This window comes from Balaenoptera borealis, assembly GCF_965194805.1.
Source record: "Balaenoptera borealis genome assembly, chromosome: 3".
Taxonomy (NCBI): Eukaryota; Metazoa; Chordata; class Mammalia; order Artiodactyla; family Balaenopteridae; genus Balaenoptera; species Balaenoptera borealis.
The window spans coordinates 152228844-152254542 of record NC_138866.1 but is presented as its reverse complement, the minus strand read 5'-3'; the positions used below and the strand labels follow the sequence as shown (position 1 = coordinate 152254542).

The window sequence follows — 25699 nt, the reverse complement described above, 5'->3', positions numbered from 1 at the left end:
CTCTAAGTTGCCTCTTTTCGTGTTACCCCCAAGTGCATTAAGGTAAAAGAATATGGAAAAATCCCTTTACTCCTTTAGGGAACAGAGCTTGATAAAAACCTTTATCACAGTTTTGTGTACTTATCCATACTTACCTGTCAGGATCCTTTGACTTCAAGCAACAGAATTGATTCTAATTTAAAAGGAATTTTTTTGCAAGAATACTAGGAAGCTTGCTTTCCTTGTGTCAGTCTTCATATTCCCAGGCAAGAGAGTCTAAATGGCATCACTTGGGTCACATGTCTATCCCTTGGTGATGGTGGGGGTGGGGAAGGAGATGGGGTATCATTACTGACAGAATCAACCATTCCACAACGAAAGGGGAAGGGATACAGGAAGACAAAAATTAACAAGCCTCCAAGGCCTTATGGGAACCAGATATAGCTACTGGGGCCGGAGCTTTCACATTCACACTGAGACAAGATAATGGACTTAAATTACTTAGCACAGGACCTGGAATATAGCAGGTACTCAAAAATATTTTTTAGTTCCCTTCTTTCTTAAAACTTTACTTTAAAAAATACACGTTGGGCTTCCCTGGTGGCGCAGTGGTTAAGAATCCACCTGCCAGTGCAGGGGGCACGGGTTCAAGCCCTGGTCTGGGAAGATCCCACATGCCGCGGAGCAACTGAGCTTGTGTGCCACAACAACTGAGCCTGTGCTCTAGAGCCTGTGAGCCACAACTACTGAAGCCCGCACGCCTAGAGCCTGTGCTCCACAACAAGAGAGGCCACCACAGTGAGAAGCCCACACATCGCACCGCAACGAAGAGTAGCCCCTGCTCGCCACAACTAGAGAAAGCCCACACGCAGCAACGAAGGCCCAACGCAGCCCCCAAAAAAATTAAATAAATAAATAAATAAAATAAAAAATACACCTTCCCAACACCTCTAATCTTTTCTAATGTAATGTGATTATTTATCCATCATTAGTTATTGAACAACTGAGTTTCAGGTGTTGTGCTTGGTGCCATGACCAGTTATGTCCTGGAGTGAGACGTGGCCCCTGGGAGTAGAGAATTTGGATTGGAAGAATGTGAGAGGTGGAAAGGATCTTAGAAACCATCAAATCAGAATCTCTCTTTTTCAAATGGGAAAAATGAGGCCCAGAAGTGATAAACGACTTGCCTATGTTCAAAAGGACAATTAGTGATGTAGTCAAGGGTGGGACCCAGGTTTCTTAACTCGGTGAGATACCCTAAGTAAAGCACCCAGTGCTGGACCTGATGTATAAGATGTTTCAGGGCTTGGGAGCTTCTTCTTATCTTCCAAACTCTAAGATAAGAGCCCATAGGGACCAAACAATAAATAAATGAATAAAGTAAATAAATGAGGCAAGCGTTAGATAACCTTCACAGTGAAAGAAAGATGGTTAAGGACAACCGACCCTTGGCTCAGTTGTGGGGACTGAGGCAGACTAGACTTCCCACATCCTATCCGAATCCAGGATTGGCCTCTGCCAGCCCCAGCTGGCTGCTGCCATGCTGTGATGCAAGTCCAGTGATACAAGATCTCTAATTTTTCAAGAGAAGCTCAAATTTGGGTATTTGTATGAATTCTCCATGTTTTAAAATGTTGATTCAAATTACTTTTTATTGTAGCTTCACAAAACATAGTTTGGGTTCACTCTAAGCTCGGGGCTACCTCATTTACCTTCCAGGAGTTTCTATAGCCTGGAACTCTGTGGAAAGAATTCAAGGGATCTGTGAACTTGGTTGGGAAAAAAAATTATATCTTTATTTTCACTTAGCTCCAGCTTAAATTTAGCATTTAATTCCATTTTAAATGTAGGTTACAAGTCTCATTATCAATACCTGTAACTTTTGTCCCCAGTAGAAATCACAGATGCTTTTATAAGGCAAATCAGTTGTCATAGATATTTAGAAATATAATTTACACTCCCACTACTTTGAAATTAAGGTGGATATTAAACTCTCCCCTGGATCTCAATCTCCCTGCCTGCAAAGGCCACAGCCGACCAATGATTGAGCACACCTGCACCTGGTAGAAGTTCAGCCACAAAATGATGAGGTGGTGCGATTTGGTCACTCCCAGGGGATGACCCAGTCACCTATGTGGCTTTCCAGCATTCCCTCTATCTGCAATTGCTGGTTGATTAATATGAGAAAGACGTGAGTCAAAGATTATCCCAGGGTAAAACGTTCAATTCAACTAAGCTACAAGCAGTTCATTATGTCTTTAAAAAATAAAACTTAAACTTTTCTGAATTTTAAACACATTTCCTCATTATTTAATGGATTTAATGGGTTAATAAAGAAGCACAAAATGACTATATCTCATATTCTTCATGTCATTTTTAGTATTTCTATAATTATATATTAATACATTTGGTTAACTTTGTAGTCCTTTGTATTTTATTTTATGCATTTAAAAACTTGATTTCACTATCTAATATATGACACAAATGAGCTTATCTATGAAGCAGAAACAGACTCACAGACATAGAGCAGGCTGGCGGTTGCCAAGAGGGAAGGGGAGCTGGGGAGGGATGGATTGGGAGTTTGGGATTAGTAGATATAAACTATTATATATAGGATGGATAAACAACAAGGTCCTCCTGTATAGCACAGGGAACTATAGTCAATATCCTGTGATACACCCATAATGGAAAAGAATATAAAAAAGAATGTATGCATATGCATAACTGAATCACCTTGCTGTACAGCAGAAACTAACGCAACATTGTAAATCAACTATATGTCAATAAGAAAAAATTTTTTAAATAAAAAAAATTTAAAAAATCCCGACCATGCTACTATGCCCTGGGAAGCTAAAGTGAAAACAAAAACAAACAAAAAACAAAAAACTTGATTCCACTAAATGCCATGTGGTATCCTGGATTGGATTCAGGAACAGAAAAACGGTTAGTGGAAAACTGATGAAATCTGAGTAAAATCTGGAGTTTAGTTCATAGTAATGTAGCATTGTTAATTTCTTAGTTTGATACCTATACCATGGCTATGTAAGATGTTAACAGTAAGGGAATCTGGGAAGGGCATACATGAATTCTTTTACTACCTTTGCAACCCTTCTGTAAATCTAAAATTATTTCAAAATAAAAAGTTTAGAAAATACTCTCACATTTCCAAAAAAAAAAAAAAAAAACAGTCCATAGCCTCATGAGACTGCTGTAGGAGTCCACAATGCAGAAAAAATTAAGAATCTGTGCAAGGTAAGACAGGTTTTCTTAGAGCCAGGACTATATTGATGGGAATTTGGGCTAAGCTAGAGAGGGTGGACACTGGTTCAAGTCCAGCAGGATCTCAGAGGAAAGAAAAGGACCGGACTGCATTCGGGGAACTTCTGGGACCTTAACCAGGCATCCTAGATTCCCTTCAATCAAAGCAGAGCCTCATTTCCAGCCAGTCTCCAGAATACTTCTCAAATTTCAGCTGTGATGAGTACCGGGTCCCTCTCACTTCCATGTCTCTGATTCTCTGATTTCTTTTCTGGATCAAATCATATTTTTCCAAGATTCAGTTCACTCACTACCCTAGGAAGCTGTCCTTGATCTCCTACTATCACATCCCTGCCTGCATCCAAGCTGGGATGCATGACTTCCTCGGGGATTCCACAGAGCCCAGGGCTTCCACCCATGTGGCACTTTCATGCCCTAGTGTGTTCATCTCTTCCTTTGTCATCCCCCTCACTAGGCTGTGGGCTCCTCCATGGCAGAACTGTATCCTTCTCATCTCTGTATTCCAGGAACAAAGTCCCTGAGATGAAGTAGGTACCCATTTGTTGAAGGAGTGGGACAGGCAAAGACTCCGTGTGGAGAAATTAAGAAACGATGTCTTTAAGGGCAATAACAGTCATGTAAAGTCTTCCTGAGACCTTGAACTCTTGTGCTACTCAAGTCCAGGCCTGGAAGCTCCTGAACTCCTTCAGAGGACCCCAACAATATTAGGGGCCATTTTATAACCTTAGCAGGACCCCGGAGCCCCAGAATCAGCATTCAGATCCAGATGTGTTCCCTGAACTAAGAATCTCCTGGTCTCACAACTCCTGGAGCTTAGGAAGTAGGATGGGGTTTTTCTCTCCTTGCCCGACCCAGAGGAATGAGAGGGAAACCCTTGTTCCAGAAATAAGCTCCACATACCTCTATCTCCAGCCCAGCTGTCCCCCACACCCACGTCAGCCCCGCAAGGTTTCCATGCCTGGCTGGTCTCTGTGCCCATTGACTCCAAAAAATGTCCCCTCTGTAACGTCTGAGACCCTCCTGAAAGGGAGAAGCTTCGTGCAAAGAAAACAGGCTTTGCAGTCCATAGAACACGGGTTTAAAATCTGGCTCCATCCCTTGGCAACTCTGTCAAAGAGAAAGCTGCTTGCTCTCTCTATGTCTCAGCTTCTGAATCTAGGGTAGGAGTGGACATAAGACCGTGTGACCATACATGAGCTACTCCACGTGAAGGGTTTGGCATGACCACAGAGAGCGGCTGTAACAAATATAAAAGGCATCCTTTGCTAGTAAGAAGAACAAAGTCTAACAAGGAAGACAGACAAATTAAAAAAACAAAACAATCAATGTGCAGTAAACTGTGTGGTCTACTAGAAATAGATGGAAAGACGTCCCAGGAGCCATGGTAACCCAGAGTTAGTGATGTCTGACCTGTAATTTCAGAGATGGACCAGGAAGGTGTCAGTGGTGGTGGTGGAGGGGGAAGGTACATATTGACAATCCTAGAGATGAGACAAAAGCAAGGCCTTTCTAGGGAATTACAGATAGTTCAACAGGGTCAAGAGAGGGCCTGAGCAGTGGGTGCTGCCTGAAACATGAAGCCAGAATGTTCAGCTCAGCCTCCCCTAATCCCCTGGCATTTGCTAGGGCCTCAGATGGGGCTCTTGCCTCAAAGCCCGGATGACACTGCAGTTCTACCTCGGGTTGAATTTGCCAGAGACTCTTGTGCAATTTCTTTTCTGAATTTTATAGCAGATCATCGTCAGAGGGGTCTTCTTCCTCTGTGTCTGTCAGATGCTGTTCCCCATCTTTTATTTTGCAAGGTTTTTTTTGGTAGAACCCATTTCCACCCATGTGGCACTCTCATGCCCTAGTGTGTTCATCTCTCCCCTTGTCATCCCCCTCACTAGGTCGTGGGATCCTCTAGGGCAGAACTGTAACCTACTCATCTCTGTATCCCAGGAACAGACAGCGTCCCTGAGATGAAGTAGGTACCCGTTTGTTGAAGGAGTGGGACAGGCAAGATATAATTGTTAGCAAAGAAGATGGTTGTAAGCAAACAAGGTGAGAAGACTGCCCTTGATCTGACTTTCTGTCGCCTTGTGAAATAGCCAAATGCCTTCCTTATATTACAGTCGAAGATAAATGGACATGTGCAGATCCCAGTGTAGTTCCCAGATTCCACACAACGTCTATCTACTGGAACTCTAGTGAAACTTCAACCCTGGATGCCATTTCTCTAATATCGTGGACTGGGGGAACTTTGAAATTCCTGTTCCTAGCATACACTGACTGCTTTCAGAGGTTTCCCACTCTTTCAGGAATTGCACTTCCTGGGATATGATGTGTCACTTCCTTTCCTACTTACCACAGGGTTCTTTTCTGGGAGTTTGCTGTCAATAAAGCAGAAGTAGCAGGCAGCCCATGAGGAAACAAGAGCCGGAACACTTCATATATCAGGCGGGCCATGGGCAGTTTTCTAGGTGGCACAATCCCTGGTCACTGAATCAAGAGAAAGATACAGGAGGCAGCTGGGTACCATCTTTCCATGAGCCTTCAGGTGGCCTTGGCATCAGGCCGCATAGCCCAGGACTTCCACGGGAATCCTGGTGGGGCTCCCTTGACCCAGCTCCACCGACTCGGCGATTAGTAGAGTTCCACCCAGATTCAGACACGGGTGTCTCTGTCAGCCCTAGGTGTAGGGGGAGTGAATCTCTATTTTTGATGTACCTTCACAGGTATAGTGGGGACCGTGGAGAAGCTGTGATGAAGGTTGCTGGGCAGACATTGTTATAGATCTAAAGCCACCAGTGGTCTGTTACTAACAAATCCAAGGACATTTTCTGGCCCCCTCTTCTTGGATTCTCTGTGTTTCAGACACTGTTGCCTGTTTCCTCCCCATCTGCTCCCACCTCTACTCCAGCTCTGCCTCTGCATACTGTTGCAGAAACATCTGCAATTCTCTGGACCCGTGACTCCCACTCTTCTGAGACTTTCCACACTTCCTTCTTTTTGGCCATTCCTCTGCCCCTTGCCTATCTAGAAGACTCTCTCATTGTTAAATACCCTTGACTGAGGTTGAGTTTCCTCGCCTCTCCCACACATGAGCCAAAACAGAACTACGTTGACTCATGGACGCAGAGGTATATTTCTTGCACACGTGAGTTTGCAGTAGAAGATGTATTGCCTCTCTACACCCCTCACGGTCTAGACTGGGACACTTAACAGAGGGGTCCATGTCTTATTCACCTTTATCTCTCTAGCGTCTCTTAAGGAATTACATTTATATAAGTGCTCAATGAATGTGTACTGAATAACAGTTTTAAATTAAAAAATTATTCTCAATTATCTTAGCATATTAAACTGACATTCTTGATTGGCCATCTGACTTCTCCATCAGATGAGGAAGTCCTCAAAGGCAAACACTATGTTTTTGCCTCTGGATTCCATTCCCGATGTTTAACTCAAGGCTGGGAGCATAGAAGACAGACACTCAGAGATGATGGCTGATCAAAGGAATGGATGAAGAAATACATGAAACAGTATGCTGGTAGGAAAGAGAAAAAAGGAAACCTGCCCTTTCTGAAACTTCCTAGCTGATTTCCTCATCCATAAAATAAAGATAATAATATCTATTGCACGGAAATGCTTTGACAATGAAGTTAAAGGCGACAGCATTTGCGAAAAGACTTTGCAATTCAAAGCATGCAGGAGACATCTTAAAAATGTGAAAAACAAACAATCAAAAATCTTACTCATTGATTACCTACAGATATGCCATTTGAAATATTCATTTTTTCCCCCAGATCCAAAACAAGAATAATAGTCCCTGTCTCTGTGGAATGAGATCTGCTTGGAATTCCTTATAGGTGCATAGATTACAATTGCAATTTTGGTTAAAAAAGAAATAAAACAGAAGAAATTCCCTAGAGAATAATGTTATTTTTTTTTAAAAAAGAAACCCAAAGTCAACCCCTAAAATGTTTATTTAAAAAATTGAAAATTTTGAGCCCTATCGCAAATACATTACCATTAGATTACCTGACATTATGATTCATAAAATATCACCAGGCTGCTCAAGTACATATTATAAATCGTCTTCCAGACACCTGGTTGGACAGTGTCTCTGACAGTTGTTCCCACAGCCAGGAGTGTCGTCAGAGTTGGTGGGCACCTCACCTCGGGAGCTATGACTCATGCAGACCCGCTGGGAAATTCAGTCATTAGAAGCAGTGCAGTAAGGCTACAAAATGGCAGAGCAAGGGGTCCCCTTGGAGGCTTTCTCCATGCTTGCCAGCAGGGGTGAAGTGCATTCTATGGCATTTGAGGTCACATGGCCTCCCAACCTGCATGCTTCCTTTTCTCCACTGTAGCCTCCAGGGGAGGGGGGGATGGATTACTTTGCTCAGAAGGCAGAATCAGCAGATGTTACTGATATGGGACTGGAATTCTGCACTGTGGCTACCACACAAGGCTTTTTTTCTTTTTCTTTTTATTTAAAGCCAAAGCAGCATCAGTAAAGGTTTTAGCAATAAGCCTGCAGTTGCCATTTTAATAGATTCAGCGTTGGGTCATGTGCAAGATCTGCTATTTAAGATGTGCATTTACGGACCACCATTGAAAATAGCTGCCTTTAAAATTCCTTGGGCTTCAGACTTTCTACACGGGGCAAGACTCTGTCACCAGAATTGTAGCTTTTATCAGCATCTGTCCTCCCTGGTCTGTTGGAGACCCTGACCTCCTATTGCAGACATCTCTACTAGGGCATGGGATATGACATTTGCCCCCTTTTTGTCTCTGATAGCAAATGAGAGAGCAAGAACACTGGGCATTGGCAAATGAGAGTGAAACAATCTAAAAAGAAATAGAATTTAAACCTCTTCTCTGTGAACACTCTGACCCTAAGAGTATGCTCCAATCACATGACCTTGCCTTTGACCCATCAGTTTTACTCTCCAGGGGCTGCTCATGTGGAGTCTTGAGCTCCCCCTAGAGGCCAGGGCACGTTAGGATCAGGAACCACAGCTCCACCTGAGAGGAGGACATAGACTTACTCTTGTGGACAAAGATTTAGCACCTGAGGAGAGCCCTGGACATCCTATGTCCATCAGGTCAGAGTCTTTCCCTGACCCTCACCTTCTTTTCTGAGTCCAACACAAATGATACCTCCATTCCCTTGCCTGGCATCTCCGGCTGATAACTGTTAGGCTGGGTGGGGACCAGGATGCTGGGCCCTGACCCCAGAACTTCCAGCTGCCGGGTGCTGCTCTGAATGGTCCATTCACCCAGAAGCAAGATGTCCATGATCACACAGCACCTTCTGTCCTTACGCCCCACCCACCGGAGCACCCCTACCACACACACACACACACACACACACACACACACACACACACAGATGGCCGTGCCAGCCAGGGATAGGTTGAAATCAACCCCAAATCATTATCTAAAAAAACTTGACTTCTCTCCAAGGGCCCCTTACAGCCCAGACGATGCTCCCAGGCTCCAGTCCTGCAGAATCTGAACTCATCTTCCCTTTCCATTAGCCTTGGGGGCTGAGGTATCCACTTGCCTAGGCTGTTAAGACTATAAAGCAAAAGACACTCATTCAACAGTCTCCCCCAACCCCTACCATGAGCCAGGCCCTGTCCTCAGCACCCATTCTGAAGAAACACAGCTCCAGAAGTGGATGGGTTCACTGTCTGCTCCAGCAGACACAGAGGTGGGTCCTTCCTGAGAGGGGAGTTAAGCGCTCCCTCTGTTATAGGCGCTATGTCAGCACACCTACAGGACTGGGTTTCCCACGAGGTCTATTAAGCAGATGGGCAAGGCAGAGACGTAAAAAAATGGAGAAAATATTTTTTTTAAAGAATATGGATATCTCCAAAAAGGAACTTTGAATTATCATAACAGGAAAAATCAGAATTTTGGGGGACTTTCTCTCACAGCTTTTATGGCTCTGGTGTTTTAATTTGAATTATGTATGAGACCAAGGTGTCAACATGGCTCTTCATGCTAAGGTCTCTGAAGGTCAAGTCCATCTCTTCCTTGGGGGTTCAGGAAAAGCTCCCCAACCATCACTTTCTGGAGCCATTTAGACAAAGAAGGGAGATCCTCTTCTGCTTTATACCATGTTTCACTGCTGTCTTGTTTAACAGAAAAATAAGCCTGTTGGGGACGGGTTTGCATGTCTCTGGGTGCAGTTAAGGACAATGGGTAATATATTGTCTCAACAAATATGTAACCACATTTCACAGTACCCTGGGGAGGGGCCGTTTGCTGCTGCCAGCGGCTGGCTCTATATCTTCGAGAGAACAATATTCCAAGCACTGCAGACATGATACATTAGCAGAAAAGGATGGTACTGTATGGGCCATCTGAATGGGAGCTGTAGGAAGAGAAGCTTGGGATAGCGGGGTGAGGGGCGGCACATAAGCTTCATATAATTACTGTCCCTGAATCCAATCTTGAGATCTGCATTACACCCTGAGATTCTAAAGGGGACCACGCCCCTGAGATGGATAAACTGTTAAAATGCTCACTTTCTCTGGCCTGCTCTCTTGCCACTAGCTGTGCCCTTGAGATGGGTTTGAGATAGGCTAGGACCTGGGACCCTTTGCTGGGATCTGGGACCTTTTGCTGCAGCGCTGCAGTGCTTGCACATGGACACACCTCTCCGCGAGCAACAAAATACAAAGAAAGTGTAAGGGACTAAAAGTAAGTGCGTGCATGCGCAGTTGGGGCAAATTCTGGACAAAAGATACAGAGACCAAAAAAAAAAACAAAACCCTACTGCCACTTCTGAAGAGCCTGGAGCAAAAAATGGGTGTTGGGAGCAAAAGCAGGGTACTGTGCATGCCACCTGCACAAAACACCACGTAAGGGGTCGCAGAACACCTAAGCCACCCCCTGGCCCGACCTCTGGACACACCCCTACCCTCACCCCGTATAAAAAACAAGCTTGCCCCTCCTCAGGGAGCGAGCAAGCAAGGGAACCTGTTGTTTGTTCCCGCTCCCCGCTGCTGCAGCAGGGGTCCCAGTAAAGTCTTGCCTGAATTTCTTGTCTGGCCTCTAGTCAATTTCTACTGATTGGGGAAGGCCAAGAAACCTGGTCATTAACAGGTTTAAAAGAGTCCCTTTATCCCTAACTCCCCTACACAGTACTTTGTACCATGCAGAACCTTCAGATGGGTTGTTTCCATTTGTAGAACTTTCCTCTCTCTGCACTCCCCTTCCCTCCATTGTCTGTAGTAGTTCACCCTGTAGGCCTCCCTATTAGATAGCAGGCTTCAGAGGGCGGACACCACATCTCACCCCTTTCTGGTCACCCATCTCCCACCAAGGGTTGGGCTGAGCACATGGTGAAGAATGAGTGCTTACTAAAAGCTTGTTGAATTGAATTGAGAGGCATAAATCACAATTCAGATTCCTGAAGATTCAGTTCCTGAGTTTAAATACATCAGAACGATTTTCTTCACCTTAACACAAGTTAGCAATTTCCCCAGCTTGAATCTGCCGTAGTGAACTCCTCCAGCAGAAGTGAAGCAAGACTATAAACTGTGCCCGAGTTTGGGAGCTTTTTAAGGAAATGGGAAGTGACACATTTGTTGGCAGTACTCATGAATGGGAGCCCAGGTCTGGTCTGAGTAGACAAACAGAGATTCCTCCAGGCTGTTACAACTTTCAACTGGGTCAACCTGTGGTAAATATCCACATCCTCTCAGCTCAGTAAAATCACCATCCGTTTCCCTATGTATCAATACAATGCAAAAGACCAGATTTCAGAAGGTGAAAGCCAGGCATCTGAAAGACCAATGGCTATCTGTCTGCTCAGAAGTCCTCGGCTTGGTAACACCATGGAGTTGCAGAGCAGTTACAAGTATCACTGGCTGAGTTCCTCTTAAGTGCCAGCATGCAGACCACACAGGTAACTTAGGACAAGGTCCCTGAGCTCCAGGGGTTCAACGTCTATCTGGAGACAGAAATGAGTAATGTTATGAAGTCATTACTGCATAGAGTTAGCAACAAGGACAAGCATGGCGAAGTGGCACTAGACCTGACCAGGGTTGGAATGCCAACCACAAAGACTTCCCAGCCCCCTGAGCTGCATGTTGAGAGACAGGAAAGGATTACATGGATGAAGGAACAGTCAAGGGATGAATGAAGAACACTGAGGCTTCCTGCAGGAGGGAATTAAATGTAGTTCAGAACAGCTGAAGTATGCATGAGGAGGGGAGAGGCTGGAGAGGTTTGCCTGTGATGGGACAGGGTAGGGGGACCGCACTAAGGAGCATGAGAAGATGTTTCAGCCCAGAAGCAGCAGAGAGTCGCGGAGGGGTCTTGGGTGTAACTGGGGACTTGCTCTGTGTTATAGAAAGATCACAGGTCTGGAAAACAGATTTGAGAAAGGTAAGTCTGGAGGCAGGAACACCACTTAGGAAGCCACCAGGTGAGAGGCAAAGGAGAAAGAATCGAAACCTATTAATCAGATTAAATTAGTGAAGCCGGTGATTAAACAATCACACAGAGAGGAGAGGAAAGCAGAAGTAAAGGATGCTAGTTCCAGGTCTCTGGTAACTGGGAGGAGGACAATTCCATGGGAATGGCTGAAGGAAAGCACTGAAGAACAAGGAGGCTGGTTTCCAAAGTGTCTACTTTGAGGTTCCTGCAAAACATTATACGGGAGAAATCTACACAGTTAGAGGTATGGAGCAAATCACAGGAGAAGAAGGCTGGGCTGGAATTAAAGTTCTTCACAAAATATTATTGCCTGTGCCTTACAATGGGAGACTGAGTAAATGAGTTTGGGAATACTGTATTCTGTATCCTAGACTATACCCCCATCTTGGAGACCCTCAAGGCACTGTAGCATATTAAGTTTCCAAGATATCCTGCAACAAAGACATCTTCTTTATTTCATGTTGCCCAAGCTTATTTGTCTGTGGAACACCTTTTCCAATGAGGAAATGTCAACCAGATGTTGACATTGAGGGCCACAGTTGGGGACGGCCAGTCATAGGTGATGGGTAAAGCCACAAGAGTGCAGATTGGTCCGTGTGTGTGTGTGTGTGTCTGTGTGTCTGTGTGTCTGTGTGTTGGTGAGGGGAGAGTTAAGGACAGAATCCCAGCAATATCACGTGGCACTGTCTCCTGTGTGTGTCTGTCCAAGTTTCCCCTTTTCATAAGGACACCCAAATCATACTGGGTTAAGAAGGTGATTGTTAGCAAAGAAGGTGGTCGTTTGTCTTTAAAAGCTTCCTCAAGATAATTAGAAAGAAATGTTTGGAAATGAATTGCCATCAAGTACCTACTATGGGTCAGGCACTGTGCATTTGCATAAAGTATCTCATGCCTAGTGCCCAGAAATTCCATCCATCGTTAACTTCAACGTTCCTGGAAGAGAGCTTTGGTTCCAGAAAAAGCGCCAGATTGGTCTATGGATCAGTGATTCTCTCAATTTACACCTAATGAGACTCATATAACTAATTCTGCCACTCTGTTGCTCAGAAAATTGCACTGGTTCCCCCTTTAAAGTTACAAAATAAAGTCCAAGTTCCTAATCTGATTCTCAAGGCCTCCACGATCTGTGTAACATTATTTCCTGCTATTTTCCTTTGCATACCCCACACTAGAATACGCCCCTGCATTGCATCTTCCCCCTTGCTGTCGGGTCTCACACTCTTCCCTCCGCCAAGCACACCTGCCACACTGCCATCACTGCTGTCACCCTGACTGCTTCAAGATCCACTACATATGCCAACTCCTTCAGGGACTTTTCCCTGACCCTTTACAACCGGAAGTAACATCTCTCCTCTCACCTGCACACATTTATCTGCATCCCCTATGACATGATCATGATCAACCTGTCTATCACTAGTTCTGCACAAGAGTCACCTTTCCTCCAGTTGTGGGGCATATAAGGGCTAGTTCAGCATTTGATGCCTGCTCCCCAAAGCACCTTGCAGTGTCTGGCACACAGTAAGATCTCAGTGGGTATTTGCCAAGTGGATAAAAAAAATTAAAGACACTGTTCTTGATTGATAGGAAAAGATCAAAAAATAATATTGAGAGGCCTGGCCTAGGGAATCTTTCACGATAAGCAAGCCCAGATCATGGAGAGGCCCTGTAAACTTACCTGCAGCAATGTAAAGACAGTGCTGGAAGGACAGAGTGTAAAGGAGGGTTAAAGTTAGGCTCTTTGGTCACAAGCAACAGAAACCAACTCTAGCTGGTATAAACAAAAGAGGGAATTTATTGGAAGGATGCCTGCATACTCATAGAATTGTCTGGAAGACTGACCACATAGGACAAAAACCACTTGACTTTTGGGGGCCACCAGTCTGGAATTCATAAAGTCCTAACTATTTTTGTGTCCCTCCATTCAAGAAACAAAGTTCCAGGACAGAGTACAAATAGCCTCAACATAGGTCACATGCTCAGCCCTCGGCTATATCAGGGGTATGAGACAAAATATCCAGCATAATTAATATTATGAGTATTCTGAGTATATTCTCAGAGCCGTATATTGTGTTGGCTGCCATCAAGACAGTACTACAGCCGAGTGCTATTTCAGGGGGATTTGGACATTCTGAGTGCTTTGCATCTTCTAAACTCACCCAGCTATCCCTACTGCACTTGTCAGGACCTAGTTCTTTTCTCTCTTTTTTTATTTTTAAACTTTTAAAATTTTATTTTATTTATTTATTTTTGGCTGCATTGGGTCTTTGTTACCGTGCGCGAGCTCTCTCTAGTTGCAGTGAGCAGGGGCTACTCTTTGTTGCGGTGCGTGGGCTTCTCATTGCGGTGGCTTCTCTTGTTGCGGAGCATGGGCTCTAGGTGCACGGGCTCAGTAGTTGTGGTTTGCAGGCTCTAGAGGGCAGGCTCAGTAGGTCTGGTGCACAGGCTTAGTTGCTCCGTGGCATGTGGGATCCTCCCGGACCAGGGCTCGAACCCATGTCCCCTGCATCGGCAGGCGAATTCTTAACAACTGCGCCACCAGGGAAGCCCAGGACCTCATTCTTTTCTGATTAATGCTTCAACTTACAAATGATCCCTGGTGAGGCTGTATATTCAACTGACCTTGTCATTAAAAAATCCATGGGCTCCAACTCTGAGTTTGATCTTCAGTTATTTCAGTTCTAAAATTACAAGAATTAAGAGATCATTTTGGAACTTTCACAAAACATCCCTGAGTTTCATTGTATTCCTTGATGTTAGAATCTAGGAATTTGAACTGTTGGTTATCATGCTTGAAGTTATTGAATGCTATTGGAGACACCTACCTTTGCCTACCATATCAGACAGTGTTCCTGGTCAAAAACAGTAGAAACTACCTGCAGCATACTTAATATACCTATAAAGAAGATATTAAGGAACTCACAGAATTAAATGGAAGGCTGGACAACCAGACTTTGAGGCAGGATGAAAACCATATCAGGAACAACTCAACCTTCAGGAATGGGCTACTGGAATCTACTTCCCATCATTGGGCTCGAGATCCAACAGCCCAGGAAAAGGAACATGGTGGGCAGAGTGTAGCTGAGGGCCATCTATTGGCTGAACCAAGGCAGTGAGAGGACCTCCCAGAAGATGTAACCTGCAGGGCTCCTCCTGGGTGGGCTGTTGGAGACAGTAAATTTGGCTTCCTTTTTCCAGGGTTGGTCTGAAATATGGGGTCGTCACAGCCCCAGGGTAGCCCTTATCAACTGTTGGTGGGAGTTGGTGGATGAATAGCCCACTTCCCTCACCCCTTGGGAGACAGTTCTGAGATGTGTCCTTTGCCATCCCCCAGAGGTCCCTAGTAGGACTGAGCCCAAGATGCCCATGGTGGTGACCTGCTCAGGGCCACACTTCCCTTCCCTGTCTCACTTCCCTAACCTCCTACCACCGTTTCTGAGATCACCTCCCAAATAAGCTAACTGTACCCCATCCTTGTCTCAGTTAGGGTTAGGGTTAGGATTCTGGAAGAACCCAATCTAAGACACCCATACTGCTTCTCATCCAGCTTACCCCAACCCCATGGGTCTCCACTCTCAAGTGAGAACTAAATAGGGAAATTTTATAAAGGTGAGCTTCTCAAAAATCAGAAGAGACCGCAAATTATGTGATTCCATTCATATGAAATGTCCCCAGTAGGCAAGTCCATACAGACAAAAGTAAATTAGGGGTTTCCAGGGAACAGGGAGTTACTGCTTAAGGAGTTCAGAGTTTCTGTTTCTGTGATGAAAAAGTTCTGGAAGTAGTGATGATGATTGTACACACTGCGAATGTAATTAAAGCTATGGAATTGTACACTTTAAAACGGTTAAAATGGTAAATCTTATGTTATATGTATTTTACCACAATAAAAAAATAGTAAGAAAATCAGGTGGTAGATTTTTACATTTCAAGTATAAGAGAGACTATACATTTACTGTTGTCTTTTTTTTTTTTTGCCTAAGACAACACCCATAATAACCCTCGCAATTCCTGCCATCCGCCGTCTGGGTTCCCCTTTTGGGTTCCCCTGTCCTCGGGCTCACTTTGCTGCAGTGGTGATCACATACAATGTTTGCTGGGCTTGTGGACACCCACGGTGAACCTCAGGACTTAAGCTGGTCTGCCTGCACCGTTCTCAGGGCCGGTCACACGCAGCTGGGTCCGCAGAAGCCTGTGGTCCACAAACAGATGGGAGTTTCCTCTTAATTTACCCCCTGTGAACTCCTTCCACACCACTTAGCAGTCTCCTCTCACATCCAGACCCTGAGGGTCAATTTGGAGGTTGATGACACCCATATGCACGATGCTTGAACTGAACGTGGGTGCAGCTGTTGGGGGCTACTAGGACCAGATGTTCGGCTGATGATCTTCTGGGGCTCAAGAGGAACTCGTCTGAAGCGGTGTTCATAGGAGACTACCTGCTGAGAAACTACTGCTCTGTCTTAGAAAACCGTTGTCTTTCAGTGAGCCTTAAATAGCCTGAGTTTCAAGGACTTAAGGAGAGAGAGAAAGGTGAAGGTTTGGAAAAGCAGAGGTCACCCACCGGTAGGTGTGTGCCTTGCAGCTACGTTTTGTTCGGCCCTCCCTGCATTTTTAAAACTCAGTTGCCATGATTTACAAATTGCTCACCCACTCGCCACCTCCTACGTCTCACGCCTGGCTTGCTTTCTCTTTTTCACTTCACCTGCCTGACCAGAGCATGCGTTCATGTTTGTCCTTCCCAGTTTTACGACTCTGAGGCATGACGGTGATATCGACCAGGGTTCTCGGCCTTCCCCAAGCAATAGAAATTGACTAGAGGCCAGACAAGAAATTCAGGCAAGGCTTTATTGCAGCCCCTCTAAAGCAGCGGGGAGCGAGAGCAAACAACAGGTTTCCTTGCTTGCCCGCTCCCTGAAGGGGGGTAAGCCTGTTCCTTATATGGGGTGAGGGTAGGGGTGGCTTAGGTGGTCTGCCCGCCCCTTATGTGGTGTTGTGTGCAGGGGGCATGCACAATACCCTGCTTTTGCTCCCAACACCCAGTTTTTGCTCTGGGCTCTTCAGAAGTGGCAGTTGGTTTTTTTTTTTTTTGGTCTCTGTATCTTTTGCCCAGAATTTGCCCCAACTGCGCATGCACGCAGTTATTTTTAGCCCCTTATAGTTTCTTTGTATTTTGCTGCTGGAGGAGAGGTGTGTCCAGGCGCCAGCACTGCATCGAAGAGTCCCAGGTCCCAGGCGGTCTCAACAGGATTCAATGACTCCTCCTGAGCTGCTGTTCCTGGGTGAACGCTGAAGAGTGGCTCATAGGCAGAATAATCATGTCTTGTCTTTGTTTCTCTAAAATGGAGGAAATCTGTTTTCAGCTTCCCCTCAAAGAACACGATGTTTCTTTTTACTGAAAGGAGTTTTGAAGCTCTCACCCGAACATCCAAAGAATGCGGCCACATCAGAGATCCTGTAGGCCCACGGGGCAGTCAGATAGGGGATCCTGAGTTCTGAGATCTCAGCCACGACTGTCACCAGCCACCTGTTTAAGGAAGCAGAACCTTCATACGTCTCAACTGATACAACCTCGTCCGTCGAGATGGTTCTTTGAGTAAAGGGCATGCTGCAGACCCTCATACCCCAGTTCCTTGTCCTTCTGGGGGTTCAGAGGCCACATTTCCCAGCCTCCTTTACACTTTGGCGGGGCTTGTGGCTGAGTTCTAGCCAGCTGGGCTGAAGCAAGGTGTTTCCCACGCACAAAGCTCCATCCTCTCTCCCTTTCCACCGGTGGCATGGAGAGGGGCTTGGATGTAGAGCAGAGCCACGAAACGGAAGAAGGACCCTGGGTTCCTGAGTCGCCGCCACCTCCCACCGAAATGACTGCTCTTCCTTCCCTCTTCCCCTGCTGTCCTTCCTCATTCCACACTCCGAATCTCAGTGTTCTCCAGGATGGAATTTTCAGTCCTTTCCTCTCCTCATGATGTATGCTCTCCTTATGTGACCTCAGCTACCACCTATGGGCCAGTGCCAAATACCAAACACCAGTCCACATCCTTTCTGACCAGACATCTGCATCCCAGGGGAAGGGACATGGAGAATTCACAGGCACATGCATTAAAAAGTAAGAACATCCTAGATAGTGATAACGGTTTTGAAGAACATTCTAGATAGTGATAAGGGCTTTGAAGAAAATGAAAACAGGGTAATGAGACAAAAAGGGCCTGAGAGAAGGGACTTGCTGGTTTCCATGACGTAGTTGGCCGAGTGAATCCTGTGAATGATGAGGATTAGTGACAGCTCCAGTCAAAGCGTGCAAGCTGGACCAAGCTCAGTGAGTCAAGGAGACCAAAGGGGGGCCAGAGTGGCCAGAGCCCTGTGAGAAGATGGAAAGGAGCAGAAAGAAAGACCAGAGAAGAAGGCAGGGGCAGATGGTGCAGAACATTTCCAGGCTTGCTAGACACTTGCACTTTTAAAAGTGCATTAAAAAGCCATTGGAGGATTTTGAGCTTGCGGTTGTTATCATCTGATTTACATTTTTAAAAGATTACTCTTGCTGCTCTGTGAAGGACAGAGTGTCAGTACCACGGACCAGTAAGCAAGCACTGCAGTAGTCAGGGGCAGGGTTCCAGGGCCTGGGACTAGGGTGGTAACCAAGGAGGTGAAGAGAAGTGGGATCTGAGAGCAAGGCCAGGTCTTGCTGCAGGATTGATGGAAGGGATGAAGAAGACAGAATCAAGATTACAGATTTCGTCATTTAGGCAGATGGAGTGGAACCATTCAATAAAGTGGGGCAGTCTGTGGGAGCAACAGGTTTGGGAATATAATGAATTTAGTTACGGTGGGTAGTGATAAAGACAGTGGTCATGGTAGTGGTAGTAGAAGCAGACGAAAATCAGAATAGTGTACAGGACAACCTCATTGTTCCTATGGAGTCTTTAGGGAGATAAGTTATTTTAAAAGCAGTTTTCAATTTAGAATATGTATATGGAATTATTGAGGAAACTTTTTCATTTCATTGTTAATAGAAAGTCAGTATAACTGAATCTAACATCCTAGTTTAAGAGATGGAAGTTACCTTGTATATAGAACAAGGTCATTAAGACTTTCTTTTCAAATGAGGCTATGTGTGTGTGTGTGTTTGCTGAACTATTTTTTAAAATTATGTAAGTTTTGGATATACAGTATCACAATTCAACATCTGTATACACTATAAAGTGATCACTACCACAAGTCTAGTTACCACTCATCACCATATAGTTGAGCCCTTTCACCCATTTTGCCCACCCTCCAACACTCTTTCCCTCTGGTAATCACTAATCTGATCTCTGTATCTGAATTTGTTTTTGTTTTATTTTGTTTGTTCACTTGTTTTGTATTTTTAGATTCTACATATGAGTGCAATCATATGGCATTTGTCTTTCTCTATCCGACTTATTTCACTTAGTGTAATACCCTCAAGGTCTATCGGTGTTGTCACAAATGGCAGAATTTCATTCTTTTCTACGGCTGAGTAGTATTCCATTGTGTATATGTACCACATCTTCTTTGTCCATTCAACTGTCAATGGGCCCTAAGGTTGTTTCCATATCTTGGCTTTTGTAAACAATGCTACAAAGAACATACAAGTGCATACATCTTTTCAAATTAGTATTTTTGTGTTCTTTGAATAAATACCCATAAGTGGAACAGTTGGGTCATATTGTACTTCTATTCTTAATTTTTTGAGGAATCTCCATACTGTTTCCCATAGTAGCTGCTATGGGACCAATATATAGTCCCACCAACAGTGTACCCAACAGTGTAACAGGGTTCCCTTTTCTCCACATCCTCTCCAACCTATGTTATTTCTTGTCTTTTCAATAACAGCCATTCTAAGAGGTGTGAAGTGATATCTCATTGTGAGATATCTCATCTCGATAAATGCCAAAAAAGCATTTGACAAAATTCAACATCTATTTATGTTAAAAAAAAAACTCTCAACAAAGTGCGTGTAGAGGAAACGTACCTCGATATAATAAAGGCCATATATGACAAACCCATAGCTGACATTATACTCAATAGTGAAAAGCTGAAAGCTTTTCCTGTAAGATCAAGAACAAGACAAGGATGCCTACTCTCACCACTTGTATTCAACATAATATTGAAAGTCCAACCACAGGAATTAGGCAAGAAAATGCATTCAAATCAGAGAGGAATAAGTAAAACTGTCACTATTTGCAGATGACATGACACTAGACGTAGAAAACCCTAAAGACTCCACCAAAAAATACAAACAAACAAAAAAAACATTAGAACTAATAGATGAATGCAGTAAAGTTGCAGGATACAAAGTCAATATACAGAAATCTGTTGCATTTCTATACACTAGTAGTGAACTATCAGAAAGAGAAATTAAGAAAACAATCCCATTTACAATTTCAACAGAGAATAAAATATCTAGGAATAAATTTAATCAAGGAGGTGAAAGATCTGTACACTGAAAACTGTGAGACACTAATGAAAAAAATTGAAGAAGACACAAATAAATGGAAAGATATTCCATGCTCATGCATTGGAAGAATTAGTCTTGTTAAAATGTCTATACCCAAATTCAAAGCAATCCTTATCAAAATTCAATGGCATATTTCACAGAACTATAACAAATAATTCTAAAATTCGTATGGTACCACAAAAAATTTCGAATAGCCAGAACAATTTTTGAGGAAAAAGAACAAAGCTGGAGGTATCATTTTTCCTGACTTCAAACCATACTACAAAGCTATAATAATCAAAATAGTGTGGTACTGGCATGAAAACAAACACACAGACCAATGGAACAGAATGAGAGCCTAGAAATAAACTCACACATATATATGGACAATTAATTTATGACAAAGAAGCAAAGAACATACAATGGAGAAAGTATAGTATTTTCAGTAAATGGTTCTGGGAAATGGGACAGCCACCAAAACTGCAAAAAAAATGAAACTAAACCACTCTCCTACACCATACACAAAAATTAACTCAAGTGGATTAAAAACTTGAATGTAAGACATGAAACCATAAAATTCCTGGAAGAAAACATAGGTGGCAACCTCGTTGACATTGGTCTTAGCGACATATTTGTGGATCTGACTCCAAAGGCAAGGGAAACAAAAGCAAAGATAAACAAATTGGGATACATCAAGTTAAAAAGCTGCTCCACAGCTAAGGAAACCATCATCAAATGAAAAGGCAACTTACTGAATGGGAGAAGGTATTTGCAAGCCATATATCTAATAAAAGGTTAACACTCAAAATATAAAAGAACTCATACAACTCAACAACATAAAACCAAACAACCCAATTTTAAAGAAGGGCAGAGGATCTGAATAGACATTTTTCCAAAGAAGACATACAGATGGCCAGCAGGCACATGAAAAGATGTTCAGCATCACAGATTATTAGGGAAATGCAAATCAAAACCACAATGAGATTAAGATTTTTATCATTATCATATTAGCTTCCTCCCAAATGATTATTTTTTAAATTCCTCCATGAACTCTGAGTAGTTACTATATGAACTCACTGTCCAATAGCGGAGCTGTGAGCCACATGCAGCTGCTAAGCACATAAAACGTGGCTCATCTGAATTGAGATTTGCTCTAAATGGAAAATACATATTAGATTTGAAGACTTAGAGAACCAAAGAACGGAAAATATCTCATTAATACATTACATATTGATTACATTTAAAATGATCATATTTGGGGCATATTGACTTAAGTAAAATAAAATATTCAAACTAATTGCAACTATTTATCTTTACTTTTTAAATGTGGTTACTAGTAAATTTAAATGTAAGTAAATATAAGTTCACAGTCTTATATGGGCATGATTTGTGGTGCCCCCAAACAATTACAATAGTAAGATCAAAGGTCATTGATCACAGATCACCATAGCAAATATAATAATAATGAAAAGGTTTGAAATATTGCAATAATTACCAAAATGTAACACAGGGACATGAGCTGAGCAAATGCTGTTGAAGAAATATTGCCAATATATTTGCCTAACGCAGGGTTGCCACAAACCTTCAATTTGCAAAAAGTGCAATATCTGAATTGCAATTAAAGCAAAGCGCAATAAAACGACGTATGCCTGCAATTTTTAATAGGCATCATTTTGGGTTTGAGTTTAGCTACACGTAACAGAAACCTACTAACGGTGAATTGACCAAATAAGGGTTTATTTTTCTCAGGCAACAACTAGACCACAGTTGCTAGCAGTTCAAGGAGGGCAGGGATGAAGCCTCTCTGAGTCTCTTGGACTTTGATTCATGGTCACCAGAAGGTGGCTGCAGCTCCAGCTATCACATCCAATATAAACACAGGAGACAAGCAACAAGATGTCACCTGTGTTTGGTCCCCATTAAAAAAGTTTTCCCAGAAGTCCCACCCAATGGCTTCTTTTTTACATCCCATTGGCTTGGAACTATGTCATATGGAGACTAAGAAATGTAGGTTCTTAGCTAGGCAGACAGACATCCCTGCCACAACAATGGTTGGAAATATCCATTATCCTGCCAAATCTGTCCCCCTGGGAAATAGTCATTGGCTGATTGTCACTATTATCCCATCCACCTTCCCTTATTTTATGTACAAGGCTGACTAGATCAAAGAAAAAGAATCAGGATCATATCAGTTCTACAAGGTTCCAACCACTGTTGTGTTAACATTGCTCAAACTTATCAGGTAGATTTCCATTAAGTCATATCCTTCTCATTCTTTCAAAGTAAAATTACGATACAGTTTTAGGGATACACTATATGCATATGTTTTGCAAATTCAGTGGAGGAGAAATGCTTAATCTAATGCAAAGAGAAAGTCAGGTCTCTTTCACTCAAAATTATCTGTCCAGCTCCAAGAGCACGTCTCTGTTAGGCACTCAGGATTTCAAATGGAAAAAGGACCCCTGTTCTCAGAGAATTTGTAGGCTACTGGGAGGACGGGGTAGGAAACAGAGATGTCACATGCACACATATTTGTCATAATAATTAGTATGCTTATTGCAACAAATTTTAAACTTCTATCATTGCGTTGCTTTCAGGGAACAGGAAGAGCTTGCCATACACATAATTACATGTCACTGATTAAAAATATAAAATATAGTGCACCATGCTTGGTGTGCCCCGGGTATTGCATGCGCTATTGACTGTACATGCATTGCCTCATTTGCTCCACTGAATAGCCACCTTCAAGGTAGGAATGGTTATTATGCCCATTTCAACACATGAGCAGACTAGACTGTTTGGCCCTCTCTACTGCTCTTCACAGTCTTTATCATGATCACGACTAAATACGTAACTGTGGGATCACCTGTTCACTACTGATGCTTCCGGATGGAGGGTCAGCTCCCTGAAGGCAGGAACCACATCTGTCTCATCCTCCACTGCATTGCCAGGGCCTGGCTCAGCGCTGGGCACAGAGTGGACACTCCCGTTTTTCTGTCCAGTGAATTCATTAATAATTAGATCCAGGGTAGCAAATCTATCGGATGGATAGAGTCTGCTTGCAGAGCTGGGTTAAGAAGACCTGACTGATCTAGAAAAGTACTGTGATTTATCAGTGAAGTTCATGTGGGGAATGAGAGTGGGGAAGGGTGGCACCTGTGTTATGAAGTTGCCAGCTCCAAATTAGATTTCATGAATTCGATTCTAAAGCCCCTGTATTATGCTGCTTTTATATTAGTCATAGTAGCCAACCAGTACTAAACATCTAGTAAGCAAACAATTGCTTTAATTAATTGATTTGGTGCCTGGCTAACAATCAGGCACCAAAAACTAGTTTTATTCAGTAAAGATCATCTTCAAAATGTGCTCGTCCAAAAAAAAAAAAAAAAAAACAAGACAAAAAAACCTTGTTAATGCCCCATTACTTGGGACACCAATCTGGAGTTCACAGATAGAACTCAGGATCCCCAAAGTCTCTAAGGAGATTCATCAAATTCTGCATCAGCCTGGCCAGCGATGTTTGCCAACTTTTCATATATTTCTTCATCTTCACACTGGAAACAAGGCTATTTCTCAGCCGGAGATATTGAGAAGCATAAATAATCAACAAGCATTTGTAAAGCAGTTGACACGAGCTAAAGGGCTTGCTGACTGAGAACAAATGAGAGGATTCATAAATCCCGTTTCCATCATCCCATCCATCTCGACCTCTCCCTGTCCATTTACTTACCATCATTTAGTTTTAATCAGAAAATAAGTTACCTCAGCACAGAGGAGTTTTTAAAGATCACATAGAAAATATGACAGAAGGAGATCAGGTATAGGCTATGAAAAATGCATTGACTGCCAGCAAACAAGGGATCCAAATTACTCAAGCCCAAGCTATTTTCACTTATCCTTGGCTCCCGCTGCCTGCTACCTGTATTCAATCAAGGCATTTGAGAGCAAACTATGATATATTTTCCCTTCAAGGCCTTGTATGTGGTTGCAGTTAGCCCCTTGAGCCAGAGAAAAACGAAAAGACAAAGAAGTAAAGAAAAGAAAAAGAAAATCAATAATGAAATGAAAAAACAGAACACATAAGCTTGAGTGTATGGGTGTCCACATGTAACCAACACCAGCATGTCTTGTCTTTTTTTTTTTTTATTAATTTTAAAAGTATTTATTAAGCAAAAGGTGGGATAATACATTTGTACATATGGGAACCTAACAACTTAGTAATGAAATTAAGAATACAATTCTATTCAAAATAGCATCCACAAGGAAAAAATACTTATGAATAAATTTAACAAAAGAAATGTAAGACTTGTACACAAAAAATTTTAAAGCTTTGCTAAAGAAAATGTAAATAAATGGAGAGATAGTCCATGTTTATGGAAAGAAAGACTCAATATTGCCAAGGTGATTATTCTCCCCAAATTGATCTATAGATTCAATGGATTCAATGCAATTCTTTTTTTTCCTTGTTGGTTATTTATTTTAAATATAGCAGAGTCTGGGATTGACATGTACGTATGTCTTTTCAAACATTTGTTACTGTCTACTTGACCTGCTGTGGACACTCCAGAGAATGGTTGATTCGTTAATACATCTAGGTAGGTGTCAGGTGTTGAGCAGGCATTCAATAAATCATTGTTACACATGGAATTTACTTCAAATGAAGCAGCAGTAAAACTAAATCTTGGGCTTCCCTGGTGGCGCAGTGGTTGAGAATCTGCCTGCCAATGCAGGGGACACGGGTTCGAGCCCTGGTCTGGGAAGATCCCACATGCCGCGGAGCAACTGGGCCCGTGAGCCACAATTGCTGAGCCTGCGCGTCTTGAGCCTGTGCTCCACAACAAGAGAGGCCGCGATAGTGAGAGGCCCGCACACCGCGATGAAGAGTGGCCCCCGCTTGCCACAACTAGAGAAAGCCCTGGCACAGAAACAAAGACCCAACACAGCCGTAAAAAAAAACAAAAAACTAAATCTTTACCTGGCACTGATACATTTCAAAATAATTATGATACTGTACTAATCCTTAGCATTTCTCTTAGTTAAAAAAAAAAAAGTCTTCTGCCTTGCCAATCCCCTGCCCCACAAACCTGTCATAAAGCTTATTAATTCCCAAGCAGGTGCTGAAAAGGTCCAAAAAAGCAAGGAAAGGTAACTTTGAACGCCATGAGAAAGAGTTCCGACTTTATTCTATAGCCCCTGAGGAATCAGCAAAATGTTTTAAATGTGAAAGTAAAATGGTGAGGTTTGTGATCAATAAAAATTATACTCATGATGATATGGAGGAGGAACTACAGGAGAGAAGCTGGATGCAGGAACACTAGTTAGAAAGGAGGCTGGTGGCAGTAGTTGAGGTATCCTGGCGGAGGTACGTTGGCAAAGCAGAGGTGACGGTGGGGGATGGAGCTGAGGGACCAGCAGAGTTGATGAGCACTGAATATGCAGACAATGAAGATGGAAATTAAAGGCAGGAAAAAGAGACTTCCCTGGCGGTCCAGTGGCTAAGACTCCACGCTCCCAATGCAGGCAGTGCCAGTTCCATCTCTGGTCGGGGAA

The 25699-nt window shown here is 43.2% G+C and overlaps 2 protein-coding genes across 7 annotated transcripts in view; both read right to left on the bottom strand.

Moving 5' to 3' along the window:
• Positions 1–25699, bottom strand: part of BCL2A1 (BCL2 related protein A1) — a 410729-nt gene that overhangs the window by 119804 nt on the left and 265226 nt on the right. The gene's annotated exons all lie outside the window — the stretch shown is intronic.
• Positions 1–25699, bottom strand: part of LOC309627017 (5-formyltetrahydrofolate cyclo-ligase) — a 298975-nt gene that overhangs the window by 24604 nt on the left and 248672 nt on the right. For 2 of the 6 annotated variants that reach the window (XM_082388570.1, XM_082388571.1), the window contains exon 5: positions 950–17221. The exons of 3 other annotated variants lie outside the window; for them this stretch is intronic. In XM_082388570.1, the coding sequence (XP_082244696.1) occupies positions 17065–17221 (157 nt within the window). In that variant the 3' untranslated portion in view covers positions 950–17064. Of the gene's footprint in view, positions 1–949 lie in introns of those variants that run through there. One more of the 6 variants, XM_082388575.1, reaches the window with a different exon arrangement.